Genomic DNA, 16101 nt, shown 5'->3' with positions numbered 1-16101 from the left:
AGGCGCGTTTTCTCTTGTTATGCTTTCTACAAAGCTCCACACTAAGAACTTCCTCTACTGTCCCCAGCCGCTTCAGTTCCGCTCGTGTCGACAGGAAGTGGGCAGGCAACGTTTGAGTAGATCGGCTCTGGTAGCTTACCCGTGGATGAGACATGGCGAGACCTGAGGCTCCATATTCCACAAGTTCCGTGTTGTTGGTCGCGGGCAGGTACAGGTTGCAATACTGGCCCCGTATCTTTTCGTTGCCGAATTCGTCACGCAAAAGTGTCTCGACGCATTCGTCGAATGCTCCTAGGTCCGCCATGCTGCCTTGGAAGAGGCCTGTTGGGTACTTCCCGGAAGCATCGAACACTGCGGCAGGCAAAAATATCTCAGTGGCATGCATTTGCACTGCTGAATTAGGCTTAACAAATCTCTCAGACGGTAATCAAACAGCATTCTCAGCGCTGTCAGCATTATGAATGCGCAAGGATAATTTATTTTAAAATGAAAACACTGTTTTCCTGCTTTAACTGCCCACAAGCATTTTTATGGTTTCAACGTTGTCGTCAGTGTAGGCAAGTTGGCACAAAGCACGAAAAAAAAAACGCGTTTGCGAGATGCGGCATGCTACTCACCACTTCAACACGTAGTCGAAACCGTAAAGCTAAATGAGGTGGCTAAATTGCTATGACGTTCCGCTACTGAGGATGATGTCGTGAGTTCGATTATCGGCCACGGTAAACACACTTCAATGGCGCCGAAATGGGAGAGTGCTCATGTGCTGTGGATTCCGGTGTACGTAAAACTATCTCAATGAGGCAATACTGCAAGCTCTGACTGCCCATACTGTTTCTTCGGCACTACAAATCCACCAATTAGGTGAAGAAAATACCAGACCTGGCCATTACTGGGGCAGAAATGAGAAATTAGCAACTCTCATGATAAGTGGGTATCGTCTTGTCTCTATGATGTGTGCTGATGTAGTTTACAGTAAAGGTAAGAATTAAAAACGAAAAAGCCCATGAAACTTGCCCAGTCTTTTCTTTTCATCCAACATAGGTAAACATCGGTAGGCATGCTTAATGAAGAAAAAAACGCAGCCGACTACTACGCGCATATTCTTGAAATTTTCGCGGCCTTGGGACGCGAAAGTCTGGATTTCTTGGCCATCACATTTAATTGTGAGCCAACGGTGGAATATTGTAACATGCCACGTGTTAAGAACATATTGATGTGAATGATCTAATCTGCCGATGCGTAGCAAAATCTTGCTCTTAAGGTTTTTCCTGTCCTCGCAGCGAGTATAGTAACACAGCCAAAAAAAACCATTGGGGTTCGTTTTTGATAGTAAATAGCGGAAAACTGTAAATACCGACCAGATATTTGCAGATATATTGATCGTTACGGGGAATGATTCTTACGATACGAGAAAAAAATGCGTTCATAAACAACTTCCAGTGGAAAAAATGCGCGTGTTTATTATTCCTTGTTTTGTTTTCATTAGGGAAGTGTTTTCTGTGTATAAGAGCATGTATGAAGGTTGTAAGTTGATTGAGGAAATCGTAGTCATCAGCATGTTACGATACTGGCGTAAAATTAAGCAAATATGTCGATTTGGAATACATTTCAGTTCTGCTACGAATTTAAGAATGTAAGATCCCTTTCTGCAGCATGAGAGTGCGGCAATGTGCGTCCTTGCTATGCAAATTCAGCTCTAATTTTTTCCTTCTTCTCTTGGACACGTAGAAATCTTATGTAAGCATAGTTTTTTGTAATGATGTGATTACCTCGTCACCAGTTATGTTGCAATTGCTATAGCTCGGACGGAGTCCGTAGTTTCAGATTCGACTTTGTTATTGACAGCGATTTCACAGCTCCATTCCTGGTTTCTGCATATCGCTACTTTTTGCGGAGGGCAAAATGCGGGCAACGAGAAGGCACATTGGCTAACACGTGTGCCCACTAATGCACAAACACTTTGCTAACAGTGAAAACACATGCATTATTTCAATGTATAGATGGCTGTCAAAAAGAAAGTTTTATTCACGGATAAACACGGAAAAGAAAAACCAAATTTATTTATGAGCAGCACGAACCTAAAGCACACTACTGTAACCACAGAGCACTACAACAGCGCTATAAATAGCTTTACAGACATTTCTTTCAATCGCTTCAATACCATTATCAGGGTACAGGCGCGGGCAAAAGTAAATTTACGACGCAACTGCCTTGGGATAATTTAGAGCGAAAGCTGTACTTCCCGACCAAAGCTGCAAAGGCCGTTTCTCCGCTGAAGCCTGACCTTGAATTGACTTTGTTAGCTTAAATAAAGTACTACATAAAACAAAAACTGCTGCGAGTGGATTTACAGCCCGCAGAGCACGAATAGATCAGCTTCGCTTGCCTGTGCATGACAGCACTATGCTAAACTGCAACAAACTCTCGCGCTGTGCATTGCACATCGTAGTCTTCATCAACTAATACTACTATCGAAGTAATATCGTCGCCAGCAGCAAAGTAAAACCAAGAGCCAACAAGGCTAAACACATGCTTTTACACGTTTACTCGGTTTAACTACGTTGAAACCCTGCCACTTTTTTAAGCATCGCCTAACTGTGAGAGATAAACAAATTAATGAAAAGGCATGGAGGTTAACTAGGCGGCGCTAATTATGTGCCGTAACGTGGGAAGGGATTAAGGGAGAGGAATAAAGGCAAGAAAGGAATAAGGACTCAGTTACGGGTACGCACTTAAAGCTTATAGTCTGGAACTTAACTCTCCGTCCTTTACGAATTTCATAAGCGCCTTCACAGCTTTTCTCTGAGAAGAAGGTTTAGACTCAGAACCCAGAATTTTTTGTCTTCTGGAAAGGGACGAGGATCCAAGCGGCGGAGAGTGGCAGCCTCTCCCTCAAACCGATAGCAGTCACAAAGTAGGTGCACAATCGTCTCATCACGCCCGCAGTTCTCGCAGGATGGGGAGTCAGCCATTGTGATGAGGTGAGAATAGGCATCTATAATAGTCCACAGGCGACGCAGCAGCGTAGCAATGCAGCGGGAGAGGCCGGACGGTATATTTAGTTGAAGTAAGGGGTCCAGGCGGTGCAAACAACAAGCCGAGCCTCCAGAGGTGGACAATGACGCCAAAGTTATGTTTCGGGCAAGCAATCGCAGATGTTTCTCTGTGCCGGCTCTTTGCAATGCTATCCGGACAATGCTGGCACTACCGTGAGCCGATCGAGGGCCTCCGTAAGCTGAGTCGCTTCCGACAATGCCACTGCGACCTGGTAGCCATTGGAAGATGCTGTCGTGACGTCGCAACAGTGCCCGGTGCTGTAGATGTGTTATCTCATCTGCTAGGTAATCGTGATCTCCAATGCGTAAGACAGAATTAAGACGCCGTAGTGCAGCTTTGGAATCCCAGAACACAGCCCATTTATGGGGCGTTTGTTGAACATCGTATTGCACAGCAGCACGAAGTGCGGCTAATTCTGCCGCAGTAGATGTTGTCCTATTCAAAATTAGGCGGTTAATAGGGGCCCGTCTCACAGGGACGACCACGGCGCAAACTGAACTAGTAGATGAGACCTAGGCATCCTTATATACGTAAGTACGGTCACTATACTCGGCATGGAGTAAAGACAGCGACAACTGCTTATAGGCTAGCACTGATAAGTCCGATTTCTTCGCTCTCCCCGGCATTGTAAGGCGCACACATGGGCCCCGCATACAACACGCGCAGAGAGGAAGATTGTGCTGCCGGGGTGAACTGTGAAGGGATGGGTGACTGGTCGGCTGCTATAACCTTTGAAAATGCAGCGTGCGGTCTATTACCGGCCACGCCACAAGGTGATGTTGAGAAATCCTTGTAAGATGACATATGTGCGCTCGTACAGTGTCAAGGGCAATTAACATCGAAAATGGGTGGTCCTTCGCGAGTGCAGTGGTTGAAACTGTTGATGAGCTCCGAAGCACAGACATGAGCGAAGAGCCTGACCTTGTACTGTCTGCAGGGCACGCAAATTCGTCTTGCACGTGTTTGAAAGTACGGGCGTACTGTAACGCAAAAATCTCAAGAAGAGTGCTCTCTACAGTTCCAGAGTTGACTGAACTGAGATCCCCATGATTTTCCGCCAAGAAATCTGAGTAAGTGAGTGATGGAGATTAGCTTTGTTCTCAGAAAGGTGCAATACGGGCTGAATAATAGATTATGGTCTATCAAAAGCCCTAACAACGATGAGATCTACAAGAGGAAATACTGTGGCCTTCGCTGGATACCGGATATGGAGTCATACATTTTCCACTAGCGCGCACTTCTCAGCTGAAACGCTTAGACCTTGCTTGCCGGGATAGGAAGAGGTTATGGCTGCTGCCCGGTTAAGTCCAGCACGCACCACAAGGTGCGTCCCGGAGCTCCAAACGCAGATGTCATCGGCGCGCATAGAAATGTGAATTGATAGTTCGAGCAATAGTGGTAGTGAACGCTAGCGCGCTTTCTTATGGCCAAACAATGTTTCTTCATTTCCGATAGGGAGAGCGTGATTGCACTTAAAACGGAACAACGTGGTCCGTTGACTTGTGTCCACACCTGTACATATTTGGGCACACAAAAGGTGCGCGTCAGGAGACAATCCTCAAAGAGTATGGGAAAGGTAAGGAAGAAGTTATACAACTCCGATGTACCGATGCCGCTGCATTAATGTGCAAATGTTACACCACATAATAATAATATCCTTTCATAAAGAGAGGAAGCGCCATCTTGCACGCTCTTTCATGCGGTTGCACATGGACGCTTCGCGAGAAGGACGCGGGTAGTGCGCTTACTATGCGAGATCCCGTTTCTTAGGCGCCTTTACCGGTAGCTCTTTCCGCACCGCCAAGGGCGCAACGTACAGACCGTAAGGCGGCGGTTTAACTGAGCGGTACCTCAGCAATCAATCACTAGTGTTCGCTGCCCCGGTGGTCAACGAGGAAAACCTTGATCGTTCGTGATAAGATGATGCGCCGAGGCGGCGGGTCTCGTGGCACGTTTGGCGGAGAACCTTGCTCCGTCTGTACATAAGGTTTAGGCAAGTGCTGCTACGCAACGAATGGTCGCACTACGGGGAAAAGCGGCAGACGCGAGAAATTCATTAACCTTCGCCGCGAAGAGACCCTCCATGGTAATTATGGCATTCCCCTCCCAGGTGCCAGAGAAAGGCCGAAAGGATATAAATTTTTAAGGAACCGACTCTTTAATTAGGAGCGTTTGTTTTTTCGACAGTGGACTATATGTCGTAGGCAGTAAGCAAAGATAAGAAGGCAGAAATTATGGCGAAGTTGTAGAACAGCGAAAGGACTAAGCAGGAATAATGCCGTACTCTCTTAAAAAGATTTCCTATCTTGCTTTACTTCAAAAGGCTATAACGCACAACACCGCTGCCGCAGTATCGTAGGGTCTGCGGAAAGAACGTTGAAAAAAAGCATGGTTTTGTACTGCTGCGCGGTGTGACACTGCGATATAGCAAGCGGCGAAATGGGCTTGCGCGGAAGCGCTAAGAATGTACGGTGTGGCACGCAGGATATCTCGGCAACTAGGCGCCAGCTGCGAGTATGTTCCGCTAACCGATGTTGCTCCCACCTACAGATCTAAGCTGACTGCAGTCTACCAGAACTTTGCCCGCCTTGGCCGGTAGCTGAGTGCGCCCGGCGCGATTAGCACACACCCTTGCTAAACCTTCAGCAGGCACTTGCTAAATTTTCGGCAGCGGAGCTGCAAGTACAGAGTGTGCTAAACGTATTTCTCAATCAGAGAACCTTCTTACACCCGTGTTTGAATAACCTCTTTCTATCTGCCTGACAGACAAAGCGTTTGAGTTGAGACAACCTTTGAGGCATCTGTGTAGAAAGTCGGCCGAGTCATATTCAGTTTCAAGGGGCATGTAACGTAAAACAGTATCGAATGGTTTTTGGAAGCCATGCACGTCTGTTTCGCGGCCGACAAAGCGATGGGAGCGTCTCGCCTTACACTTAATTTATTCCGTGACTGCCACCCGCCAGTGTCTGCAGCGCGAAATGGCAGTGCAGGTATTTTTCAGCACATGTGAGAAAACAACTAATGGATTAGGAAAGTGCGCTGCAAACACAGATTACTGCTTAAGCCATGTTAGCAAACTTCTCTCACCTGGACTTGATAAAACGCTGCATCTTACTCTTTTATTTTAATGAACTTTCGTGGCAGTGCCCTGCATGGAAGGTCATGATGCCATTTCGCTATAGCGATCGGTAAGAGAAAAAAATAAACATGAAAATGACGTGAACCTAGTAGACACTTGCAGACCTGTTTTGGGATGCGCATTTTTTATTCTAGAGGATCTGATGAAAAAGCGACAGTGATACCAGTTCCGCGTCTATTTCCAACCTTCCTGTCTTAAATTCTCCTAGGCGGCAGGCGAACACTGGAATTTTGAAAAGACTCCCCCAAAAAAGAAAAAAAAACTAATTAATCGCCGAGAATGACGGACGAGTCCACTTCCGGAATCCATGCGCCTTTTGTCAACTGAGCCGCCTCCCCTTACCAGTGATATAAGCCGTTCGGCGGCTCAGCTCGAGTACTCGAGTGTTGTCTGCTCAGGGGCGCTCCCATAGAAGCCCATGAGGCTACCATCCGTGGCTGTCGTATTTTAGCTTACTATTTCTTCCTCTTCTTTACCTTGTTCCAGACTCACCTGGATTACATTGCATTTTATCTACCTCTGGAGCCACCTAGGCCTTCAATTTTTTTTTCTCGGGCCGTGATGGACGCCGTGCTGCACGAATGTAGGCGTTGAATGCATTCGTAAATTACCAACGTAACCTTAATCCATGTATCGTCCGATTGCTGGGACGCATTTTTTTTTTTAGTAAAGATACATCACCAAGCGGCTGCTTTCGAAAATAAATGCTATCAAAATAAGAGTACTGAACTTTATAATAGGCTTCGCACCGGAAAACTTTCGTCCTCTTCTTGTGTGGTGCGCAGTCGGTCAAAAGTAAATGCCCATGCGCACGCGATCGATTCCGGGTCCGGGTTGGAAGCGGACCGACGCAAACGAACGCGTCGCGACCTCGCACGCACGCTTCCTGCTTCACTTCCTACATCCTTCCGCTCTTCCCTGATGCCCCTTAAACCTGTGCCTGCCTCATCATTCACCGAGCGTAGACGCACAGAGAGTACCGTAGTAATAAACAGTCCGGAAGGAATGATGCGCACAGAACTACAGGGAGATGGCCCCGGCTTGCCAACGAATTCTAGTTCAGTTTTGTGCACGGAGGTATGTGCTTGACATTGAACCACAGCTGTACCGAACTTGCGCGCAGTAGCAGCTGCTTTTTGCATAAATATATGGGGTTTGAAAACGCACTTACAGAGTCAACGCTGTCTGAATCAGTCCACTGTCTTCGCACGTTTTCTGCTTTCTTACTGGGTGACCAATCTTTCCCAAACCTACACTCCCTTAGCTCACGGTGGCCCGTCGCGATGGCTGAATGGCCATGACGTTCGTTGAAGTTGTAGATTGTATGAAGTCATAGGTTCGGTTTTGGGCCTGGTGGCTGCATATCAGCAAAGGTGAAATGCAAACGTAGTCCTGTATTCGACGCGTAGTCCTAAAAACTCGGGAGCCCTCCACTGCAGCGTCCCTCATAGCCCACGGACAGATATGGCACAGGAAATTCATTCTTTTCCTGATTTTGAGAACACTCTAGCCATCTCGCGCTTCATGAATAAAATTATTAGAATTGTCCACCAGAGTAACATACTTCGAAGACCGCAGAACACGAAGCAACGCTGATGAGGAAAATGTATGTCCAAATAGGCAGGTTGCCAAGTATAGTTTACAGTAGTCACGACAGCTCTCGAATTCGTGCGAAATCTTTTCATTACGAAAGTTAGGACTACAGCCGTTGAAAAGGCAATTATGAGCGGCAAACAGCACGACATAAACAGGAAAATGCCATCAGGGCCTTTAGAAGTTCCTGGTGCATTTCAGCTGGACGGAAAAGGATATAATTACGTTTAACATCAGAGCGAAAACACACGCGGCGACGAACGGCACGATCATTCTTTTCGACTTCACTTCCTGATATCTTGCGTATTAACCGTCGTCAATTGTGGACGGTTATAAATCCATGCCCAAGGAAATTCATAACAATACTCAACCAAAATGACGCCCCTATTCTTGATACTGAAGCAGCAACAGCATTAAACTAAGCGTTTTGTTCAGTTTTTGCTAAAGAACCTGAAGAAAATGTCCCTTGTTTTCCTAACCTTCAATATGCGGATTTGCAGATATACCGCTTGAACTTCGCGGTATTAGCAAATTGGCCTAATACTTGAAAGTAACCTCATCTGCTGGAGTTGAGAACAACTAGAAAGTACTTGAAAGCATAAAAAAAATCACCAGTGTCATTCTGTCGTACATTTTTCAACAGTCACTTCTGTCTGGAGTGGTGCCGCTGGATTGGAAAACAGCCAGGTCCATCCCAGTTCCAGGACCATCCAGGACCATCGTCATCATGTCTTGACTACCGGCCAATTTCCATTATTAGCCTTTGTTGTGAATTGACGGAGCATACATTTTTAGCCACATCAAGAGATTTCTTATTTCCAACACCTTCTTTCATTCTAGTGAGCATGGATTTCTTAAGAATTTATCTCTCGGTACACAACTTCCGCTTTTCACAAACGACATCACCTCCCACCTTCACTGTTTTTCACTGTTTTCACTGTTCCCTGTTTACAGATTTAATGTTTTTAGACTTTTAGAAAGTTTTTGGTAAGGTTCCCCATATTCGACTTTCTTGAAACTTTCACGCCTAAGTATCCATCCCCTAGTCTATAACTGGTTACTTAGTTTTCTGATCGGCAGTCATCAGTTCGTTTTGTAAACAACCACTCATCTCCACTGTTTCCTCTGATTTCTGGCGTGGCTCAGAATTAATTTTCTGGGCTCACTTCTCTTCTTAATCTACATTTTGACCTCTCAAACGATATATTTGCTAACATGCGTATATTTGGTGATGGTTTTGTTAAATACCGACTCATTGTCAATAGCTCAGATGACCTGACTGTACGCGACTTATAAACAGTATAAAAATTGTGGAAAACGAGTTCAATATCTTTAAATGTAAGCAAAACGTCATCAACCTTTTTCTACCGCCGCCATTCTTACGTAGCACCGACGTATTCTTTAGATAGCTCAGTAATACCCTCTGTGACGTTTTATAAATATCTAGGACTTATTTCAACCCAGAATCTATCGTGGTCCTCTCACACAGCGAAAATATCTGACGAGGCTAACTGCAGCCTCAGCTTTCCCAGGCGAAGCCTAAAACTTGCCTCCCCTTCCGTAAAAACACTTGCTTACAAATCTCTTGCAAAGCCCAAGTTATAATATTGCCTCGAATCTTTATAGTGTTTGTTTTTTCATTTTTCAAAGCTGCCGTTTTCTGTGAAGCAAGACGCGCCCAGATTTACCTCGATTGACCGCATCCACGCGGAGCCGATTCTACGTTGTTCCAGAATGTTCCAGTAACTTTCCATTCTTTATCTGGAAAGTTCGCTATCAGCTTTAAAATGAGCACGGCCGAGAGCATCGGGCATTCGGTTCGATGACCGCCGAGCGCGCTTGTTGCTGCTCCGCCGCCGACTCATTCGGTTTTTTGCGGGCGCAAGTCAGCCCAAATAAAGAGTTCTGTTTAGAAGCCATTTTTGCTGCCTTCCTGCTCTCCGGACTGCAGTCACCACTACGTGTAAATATGCATGCTCAGTTTAGGACCCTCATTCGACGAATTGTATTGAATCTATCCAAAAGTACGCATCTCGATTTATTTTCTATGAATGTTCTTCCTATACTAGTGTCACAGAGCTAAAAACTAATGCAAATCTTCCCAATCTGGAAACGAGACGTAAAATAGCCAGGTCAATTCTCTATCATAAGTTTCATTGTTCTAATTGATGACACCGCTATATCTCCCGTTTACCGCCATTCATCCAGGACCAGTCATTCCAAGTCAGTATACCCCTCCACACGCGCGCACACAATCGCATCTTCACTCATTTTTTTTTCCCGTACAGCAAAAGATTAGAATGAGCTGCCTGAAGAAGCGGTAGACCATTTCAGTGTGATGAATTTCAGGACCGCCATTGAAAATTTTCTTCTGTGAAGCCGCCCACCCCTCATTTAAAACACCTCCGCAGGGGCATTTGAGGACTAAATAAATAAATAAAACTAGACAAGCCAATGCAACAATTGGCCGGAGGAGTTCCTGTTGCATTATGTCTGGGTGAGGCGCAATTCAGCCTTAGTATTAGAGAGAAAACACGCACACCACACACGAAATACAAGTGATAGTGTAGGCCGTCTCCTGTGCGCTCTGCTGTTTGTGGCATCACAAGCCGAATGACTTACAGCAGATTTTTAGCTGCGAGTTTAACCAGGAACGCCTCGCGAAGCTAAAGAAACAGAAAAACCCATCGTCTTTCAGTTGCTTGAAATTTGTTCTTGCCCACCCGCAGGGCAGAAGCCGTGTTAAGAAGCAAAACCCAATAATCACATGGTGAGACAGTGATGTTTTGCTCCGGATGGACAGAGCGGTGCTCCTGAAAGCCGTTTTTGTGCTGTAGGACATACTGCCTGCAACAAAGCGGTCGCTTTTGGCCAGACGGGGCTTGACATTCGGTCAGCGACGGCTTTGGCCCAGATTTTCGTGATAGGGTATTTAATCAACGTGCGTGCCATACTCTAAATGTCTCAATGAGCATCAAGTGCGAGGAAATCACTGGAACGTAATGCAAATAAACTTTAACGCGCTAAATTCGCCGTAGATGCCAAGTTTTGGTTACAAAAAAAATGCTTACGATGTATCGGCTTTTCTGAGAAGACAAAACTGCGCTCCCTCGGGACAGAAATACGTGAAAGGTTCTCAATAGTTCTTTGTTACATTATTCACTTCAGGCTTTAGAAAATTCAGCAATGATGATAGTTGGCAAGGTTTCTTTGTGCGTTTGCTTAATAGACTAACATTAGGCGAACGGTAAAAGCATTTCCTTGTTTTCTCACAATCGAGAAGGAAAAGAGCTCGTTGCGGAATTTCTTTTCCGTTTTTTTTACTTCAAATTTTTTTATAGTTTATTTCTGCTAATTTTTTATCCTCGCACTATTTCGAAGTTTCAATTGGTCTCAAGACAAAAAAAGATCGGAACAGAGTGCAGTGCGAAAAAACCACTTCACAATTCCGATTCAGCATCAGTAAGTCACTCATCAGATCAACTTGTACGAGATAGCAAACGCATACCTATTCAAGCACAAAAAGAGGTGTTTCGGCACGTACATTACACGACGGACAAGAAAACGACGCCTCTTAAGTCGTTTTCCAGTTTGTCGTGAAATGTTCGCCTTCCAGAATTTCTTGAATAAATAGAGCAAACGGGGTCGACATCGCGCGGCTCAATCCTAGCGTAGTTTTTCCTTCTAGCAAAACATACATATTCTCTATGTATTGCTTTCATCGGAACAGTTGCAAGTCAGTGACTGCATCGATTACAAAACGGTGTCGTTAGCGCTACACCAAGCAATGAACGAGAAAAGCAGAAGCACGTCACGTCACCAGACGTGTCTGCGTCCACGCAAACATGGAATATAAGTCTTCTGAGGCTTACGTCTTAGGGCCCAGGGTTCAACATTCCGGATGCCTCGCATGAGCTTCAAGAGGCCCACCATGCAGGAGGGAGAGATCTCAGCTGCTAGGAGTCGCTGGGTGAGCGCGCTGTTCGGGTTATTCAGCATCTTGGCCACGAATGATTTTACCGTCTCCACGAGCTCTGGCGACTTCTTCTTTCCAGTGGCAGCATCTACGTGAGGCACTGCTGCGCCGCACACCGCGGCAGCCACAACGAGCACACGGACAAGCTTCATGTCGTCGACTAGAGAGACTCTGTCGGCTCGAGTCCAACGCGGTAAACTCAGAGGAGAAGAACACGTTGCCTACAGTCTTTTGTCGCCGATCAATTCTGAGCCAACAACGAGACGCACTTCACGGGCAAAGTTTTGCGCTCATATGCATGTTCACGACACGACGCTAACCGTTATCCGACTATTAAAATAAAGGAAAACTGCATCGCCGAAGACGTTGTCTCTTGTGCAGGCGGGAGATGTTCACCATCGCGCTTGTTCAAGGAGCAACGAAAGCAAAACGGCCAAGTTATGAGGAGGCAGTCAAAGTAGCACTGATTGGTTCGGGGTCTCGATTTCGTCCGCTGGCACACGTTACTTTCAACGGAGGTTCCACCGGCGTCGGAAGAATCCTATATAGTCTCTGTTCAAGGGGAAAGGGTCTTTGCCCAGCGCGCGCGACCCTCATCGACTCCTTACCGAAAGGGCGAGGAGTGAGGCGAGCATGAAATGTGCCCTGGGGAAATGCGGACGACGTTGCGGGTCACCTGGCTGAGCGGCCTACCCGCCGGGTCCTTGGCGGCCACACGCCGCCGTGAGTGTGCCAAGCGCGGCAGAGAAGGTGTGTGTTTGTTTTCACGTTCAGTCAGTGAATCCGCCCAAGCGCCTCTCGATGAGAGTGCTTGGGCGCGTCCACGAACGAGGGCGCGGCGAGAGCTTGAACGTGGCTGAACTTGCACCACGAAAGAAAAACAATTCACTGCTCTGTACATAGAAATCCTTCATTTTCATGAGCGCACAAGGCACTCTTCAAATAGTGGGATTTACTAGTCAGAGATGCAGCTAGCCAGGGAGTAGTAAATGGTGTTTAAATGCAACCGACTAAATCATCTCCCTTCACGAAGTTTATTAACACTTTTCCTTCCATGTTTTCTTGCGTGTTTTCTTGAATCTTCTTGCCTGATTGGTTTTTTTTTCCGACCCATCGAACTTTATTAGAGAGAACAAGGCTTCACTTACTATGTTACGCACTGGTGTATATTTTCTACGTCTGTATTGCCCCAGAAATGTCAAACGGTCCCGAATGTTCACTCGAAATTTATTCAGACAGGTTTAGACGTTTCATAATTTTATACACGAGAGAGCATGCCAAACATGAGGTAATCCATCGCACGCTGAATAGCTCGTTTGATGGCCGTGTTTGGACGGTGTTTTCTAGTCGCAACGCGCAAATAATACAAAAAATGCAAGTCTCTATTATTGTTGCAGGAGTATGTAGTTTATCACAGCTTAGCTGACACGTTGTGCGCACACTGAGTGGACTAAAGGATATAGAATAGCGACAAATTTGGCGCCAGCCGCATTTTCATACGCTGGTGGTGCATTATTACAGGACCACGGTACGATGCAACAAATCTGGTTAATGAAATGAGCTTGTACTAAAAAAAAAGAAAGTGTTTTTGTTGCAGGATGGACATGTCCAACATTCTTGTATAAAAATTTTGAATATTGGAAAACTGCTTGGCCTTGACATGGAAACATTGAATATAATGGTCCATTCTTCTGATATGTATCAAAAATCTTTCTTTTGTAGTGTTCCCATCGTTCGCATCTAGCTGTTAAGACTGCCATAGAAAACCAATGTGGAGCGCTTTTCACGATAGAAAAAACGTGAATAACAAAACAAATGCAAGCCTGCTGAGTGGAGATCTGCGAATATATTGATTTGTATAGTAAAATGTTACAATGTATGAAGAAATTGCGTTCATAAATTTTTTGCTGTTCAAAAATGCTCTTGTCGAGAAGTGTTGGGTATGAATGGAGAAAGAACAGAGCTGTCAAAAAAGACCGTTCTCTTGCAATGCCTGATCGAGAGGTAGAGTTCTTGACGCTACCGCAACAGCATCAGTAGCAAAGGTCGTATAAAAGCGTTCTTAGCGAGGTGCTTCCAGATGAGTCCTGATACTGAAAAAGCCGTTAATACCGCCCTTGACTAGCTGATGCTCACCTTACACTCATACATCGCCGTCAGGTGCATGTCTGGAACAGCCCAACAACACCATAAACTAGGCAAGCGTTGGTCGGTGTTCTCGCATAACGAGTAGCCGCCATGTGAACGACCCTTGGAGGCTTTCAGGGCCCAGCATTGAGAAAAAATAAGGACGAGGGAAAAGCGATGAGCTGACTGGACAGGCTCTGTACCGCCTGTCCTGTCTACTCGTATATTCTGCCTCGTCTTTTAGTTTCTTACGACGCTGGTCTTCGAAGATATCGGGGACAAACGACGGTCTCGAACTTTAGTGTTTTTGGTGCGCTTTAGAAGAGCCAATGCGTGTCTCAATGTAACGCACGGTCTAGAGATGTGAAGGCCTGAAAAAAACACTGCAATTTTGAAAAAAAAAAACGCTTTTTTTTTCGTTTTTTTCAGACGAGCAAAAATGGAAACAAACATCGAAAATTTCACAATGCATTTTCAAGGTTTTATGATTGCTTGCTTTTAGTTTAGGTTTTTCTTTTTGCTTTGAAAACCATTACAGCGTGCATCGTTGAACGATTGGAGAGCAGTCGTCATCGCCGGTGCCAGGTAGTGCTTTTAAAACGTTCGTGCTGCGAGTATGCGGATTGAAGGCCAGGCCACATATAAGATCCAGACTTGACTTAAAAACACATTAATACTTGAACTCACGGCTGAAGTAGAACGAAATGGCTGTAAATTCTACAGCGCTACACAGATGGCATAAATAACATAGGCTGCTGTGCACATAAGCGGTTTTAGCCAAATACAAGCCTAGCTTCTTGATTTACAACGCAGCAGAGTACAGGACATCCGAAGAAATTTGGTCCAGTACAGGGGTCTTCAGCGAAGCACGTGGCCCCATCTACCTGGTGGCAAGGCCTTTGCACCAACCAGCCGCTAACTCGCCTGGCTTGCCGACTGCTGCAGTTACCACTATCATCGGTCAGCTGCGAACGAAACTAGTCACGTTTCGGGAACTTCCATACAAGGATTCGCAACAGGCTTTCAGGGGAACGCGTTCGAAAGCTTGCGTATGTGCAGTCGAACCTAGCTGTAGACACAGCTTCAATCCATGCTGCTGCGCGTAGTGCCGCATCCAGCGACAGTGACTCTGAGTCCGATATGGAGCGACTTATAGATCAGTTTTCATGTTCCCTTTCTCGGTGCAATAGAACAAGAAGTTCGTTTCACAATATGACATCTATAACTGCATATTCGACTGAACTTCGGAGCATTATTATTGATCGTTGTGCTGTTGCAAATAAATCTGTTTTTGTTACGTTTTGCAAAATTTCCAATTTTTAATGAAAAAAAAACCATGAAAAAAAACGGTTTTTTTCATGCCATTCAAACTTTCTTGAAATTTTACATCTCTAAACGTAGCGTAATCACGCGGCTCGTGAACAGCTCTGCGGCTATAGATAATTACACGATCCTCACATGGGCAGCTGTGCTGCGCTCTGGTTGTCGAAGTTAATAGAGGCGTAAAGCCTACTCTGAAGGCTACAGCATGTATGTCTTGATTGGTGGTACGTCAAAAATTACCTGAAGTTTTTTTTGCGCACTTTCATTGCACGGCCCAGCACCAAATTTATAACAGCGCTGCCGTCGCTCATATCTGCTTCATATGTAGTGTTTAATTCTCTGTAATATAGTAGGGAATATACGAAGTTCAAAAATTTACACCAGTGTTCAAAGTGATACGAGTTTCAGCGACAGCTGAGGTTAATGTATGTGATAATATTCTGTGGTAACGCATGTGACGCCAATCAAACTCAGCCGCCGCAGTGGCTCACTGGTTATGGCACTCGGCTGCAGACCCGTAAGATGCGGCTTCGATCCCGGCCGCGGTGGTCGAATTTCGAGGGAGGTAAAATTCTAGAGGCCCGTGTGCTGTGCGATGTCAGTGCACGTTAAAGAACCCCAGGCGGTCGAAATTTCCGGAGCCTTTCACTACGACGTCCTTCTTAGCCTGAGTCACTTTGGGACGTTAAACCTCGATAAACCAATAAAACTCAAACTTTTGATTGAACGCTGCTGGGAGTACTATTCTGTTATTTTCGATGCAGACGTAAGCACATTAGGAGGTTATTTGCTGTGAGAGATATCAGCAGAGTAGCAACACGGAGGATTTTCACTGTAAAATGCGACCCCATTGCACTGGCATACAGCCTGACGGGTGGACGCGGAC

At 45.6% G+C, this 16101-nt stretch overlaps 1 protein-coding gene across 1 annotated transcript in view; it reads right to left on the bottom strand.

The window, feature by feature from the left end:
* Nucleotides 1–12476, bottom strand: part of LOC149351349 (nose resistant to fluoxetine protein 6-like) — a 29809-nt gene extending 17333 nt beyond the window's left edge. The window contains exons 1-2 of the mRNA XM_089580699.1: nucleotides 11662–12476; nucleotides 140–351 (exon numbers count right to left, since the gene is read on the bottom strand). Coding sequence (XP_089436825.1) covers nucleotides 140–351; nucleotides 11662–11917 — 468 coding nt within the window. The 5' untranslated portion in view covers nucleotides 11918–12476. The remainder of the gene's footprint in view (nucleotides 1–139; nucleotides 352–11661) is intronic.
* Nucleotides 12477–16101: the final 3625 nt, after the last annotated feature.

The sequence above is a fragment of the Amblyomma mixtum genome, chromosome 3 (assembly GCF_055824585.1).
Source record: "Amblyomma mixtum isolate Tamu chromosome 3, ASM5582458v1, whole genome shotgun sequence".
Classification (NCBI taxonomy): Eukaryota; Metazoa; Arthropoda; class Arachnida; order Ixodida; family Ixodidae; genus Amblyomma; species Amblyomma mixtum.
The sequence above is the reverse complement of the archived record's forward strand: the minus strand, read 5'-3'. Positions and strand labels throughout refer to the sequence as shown.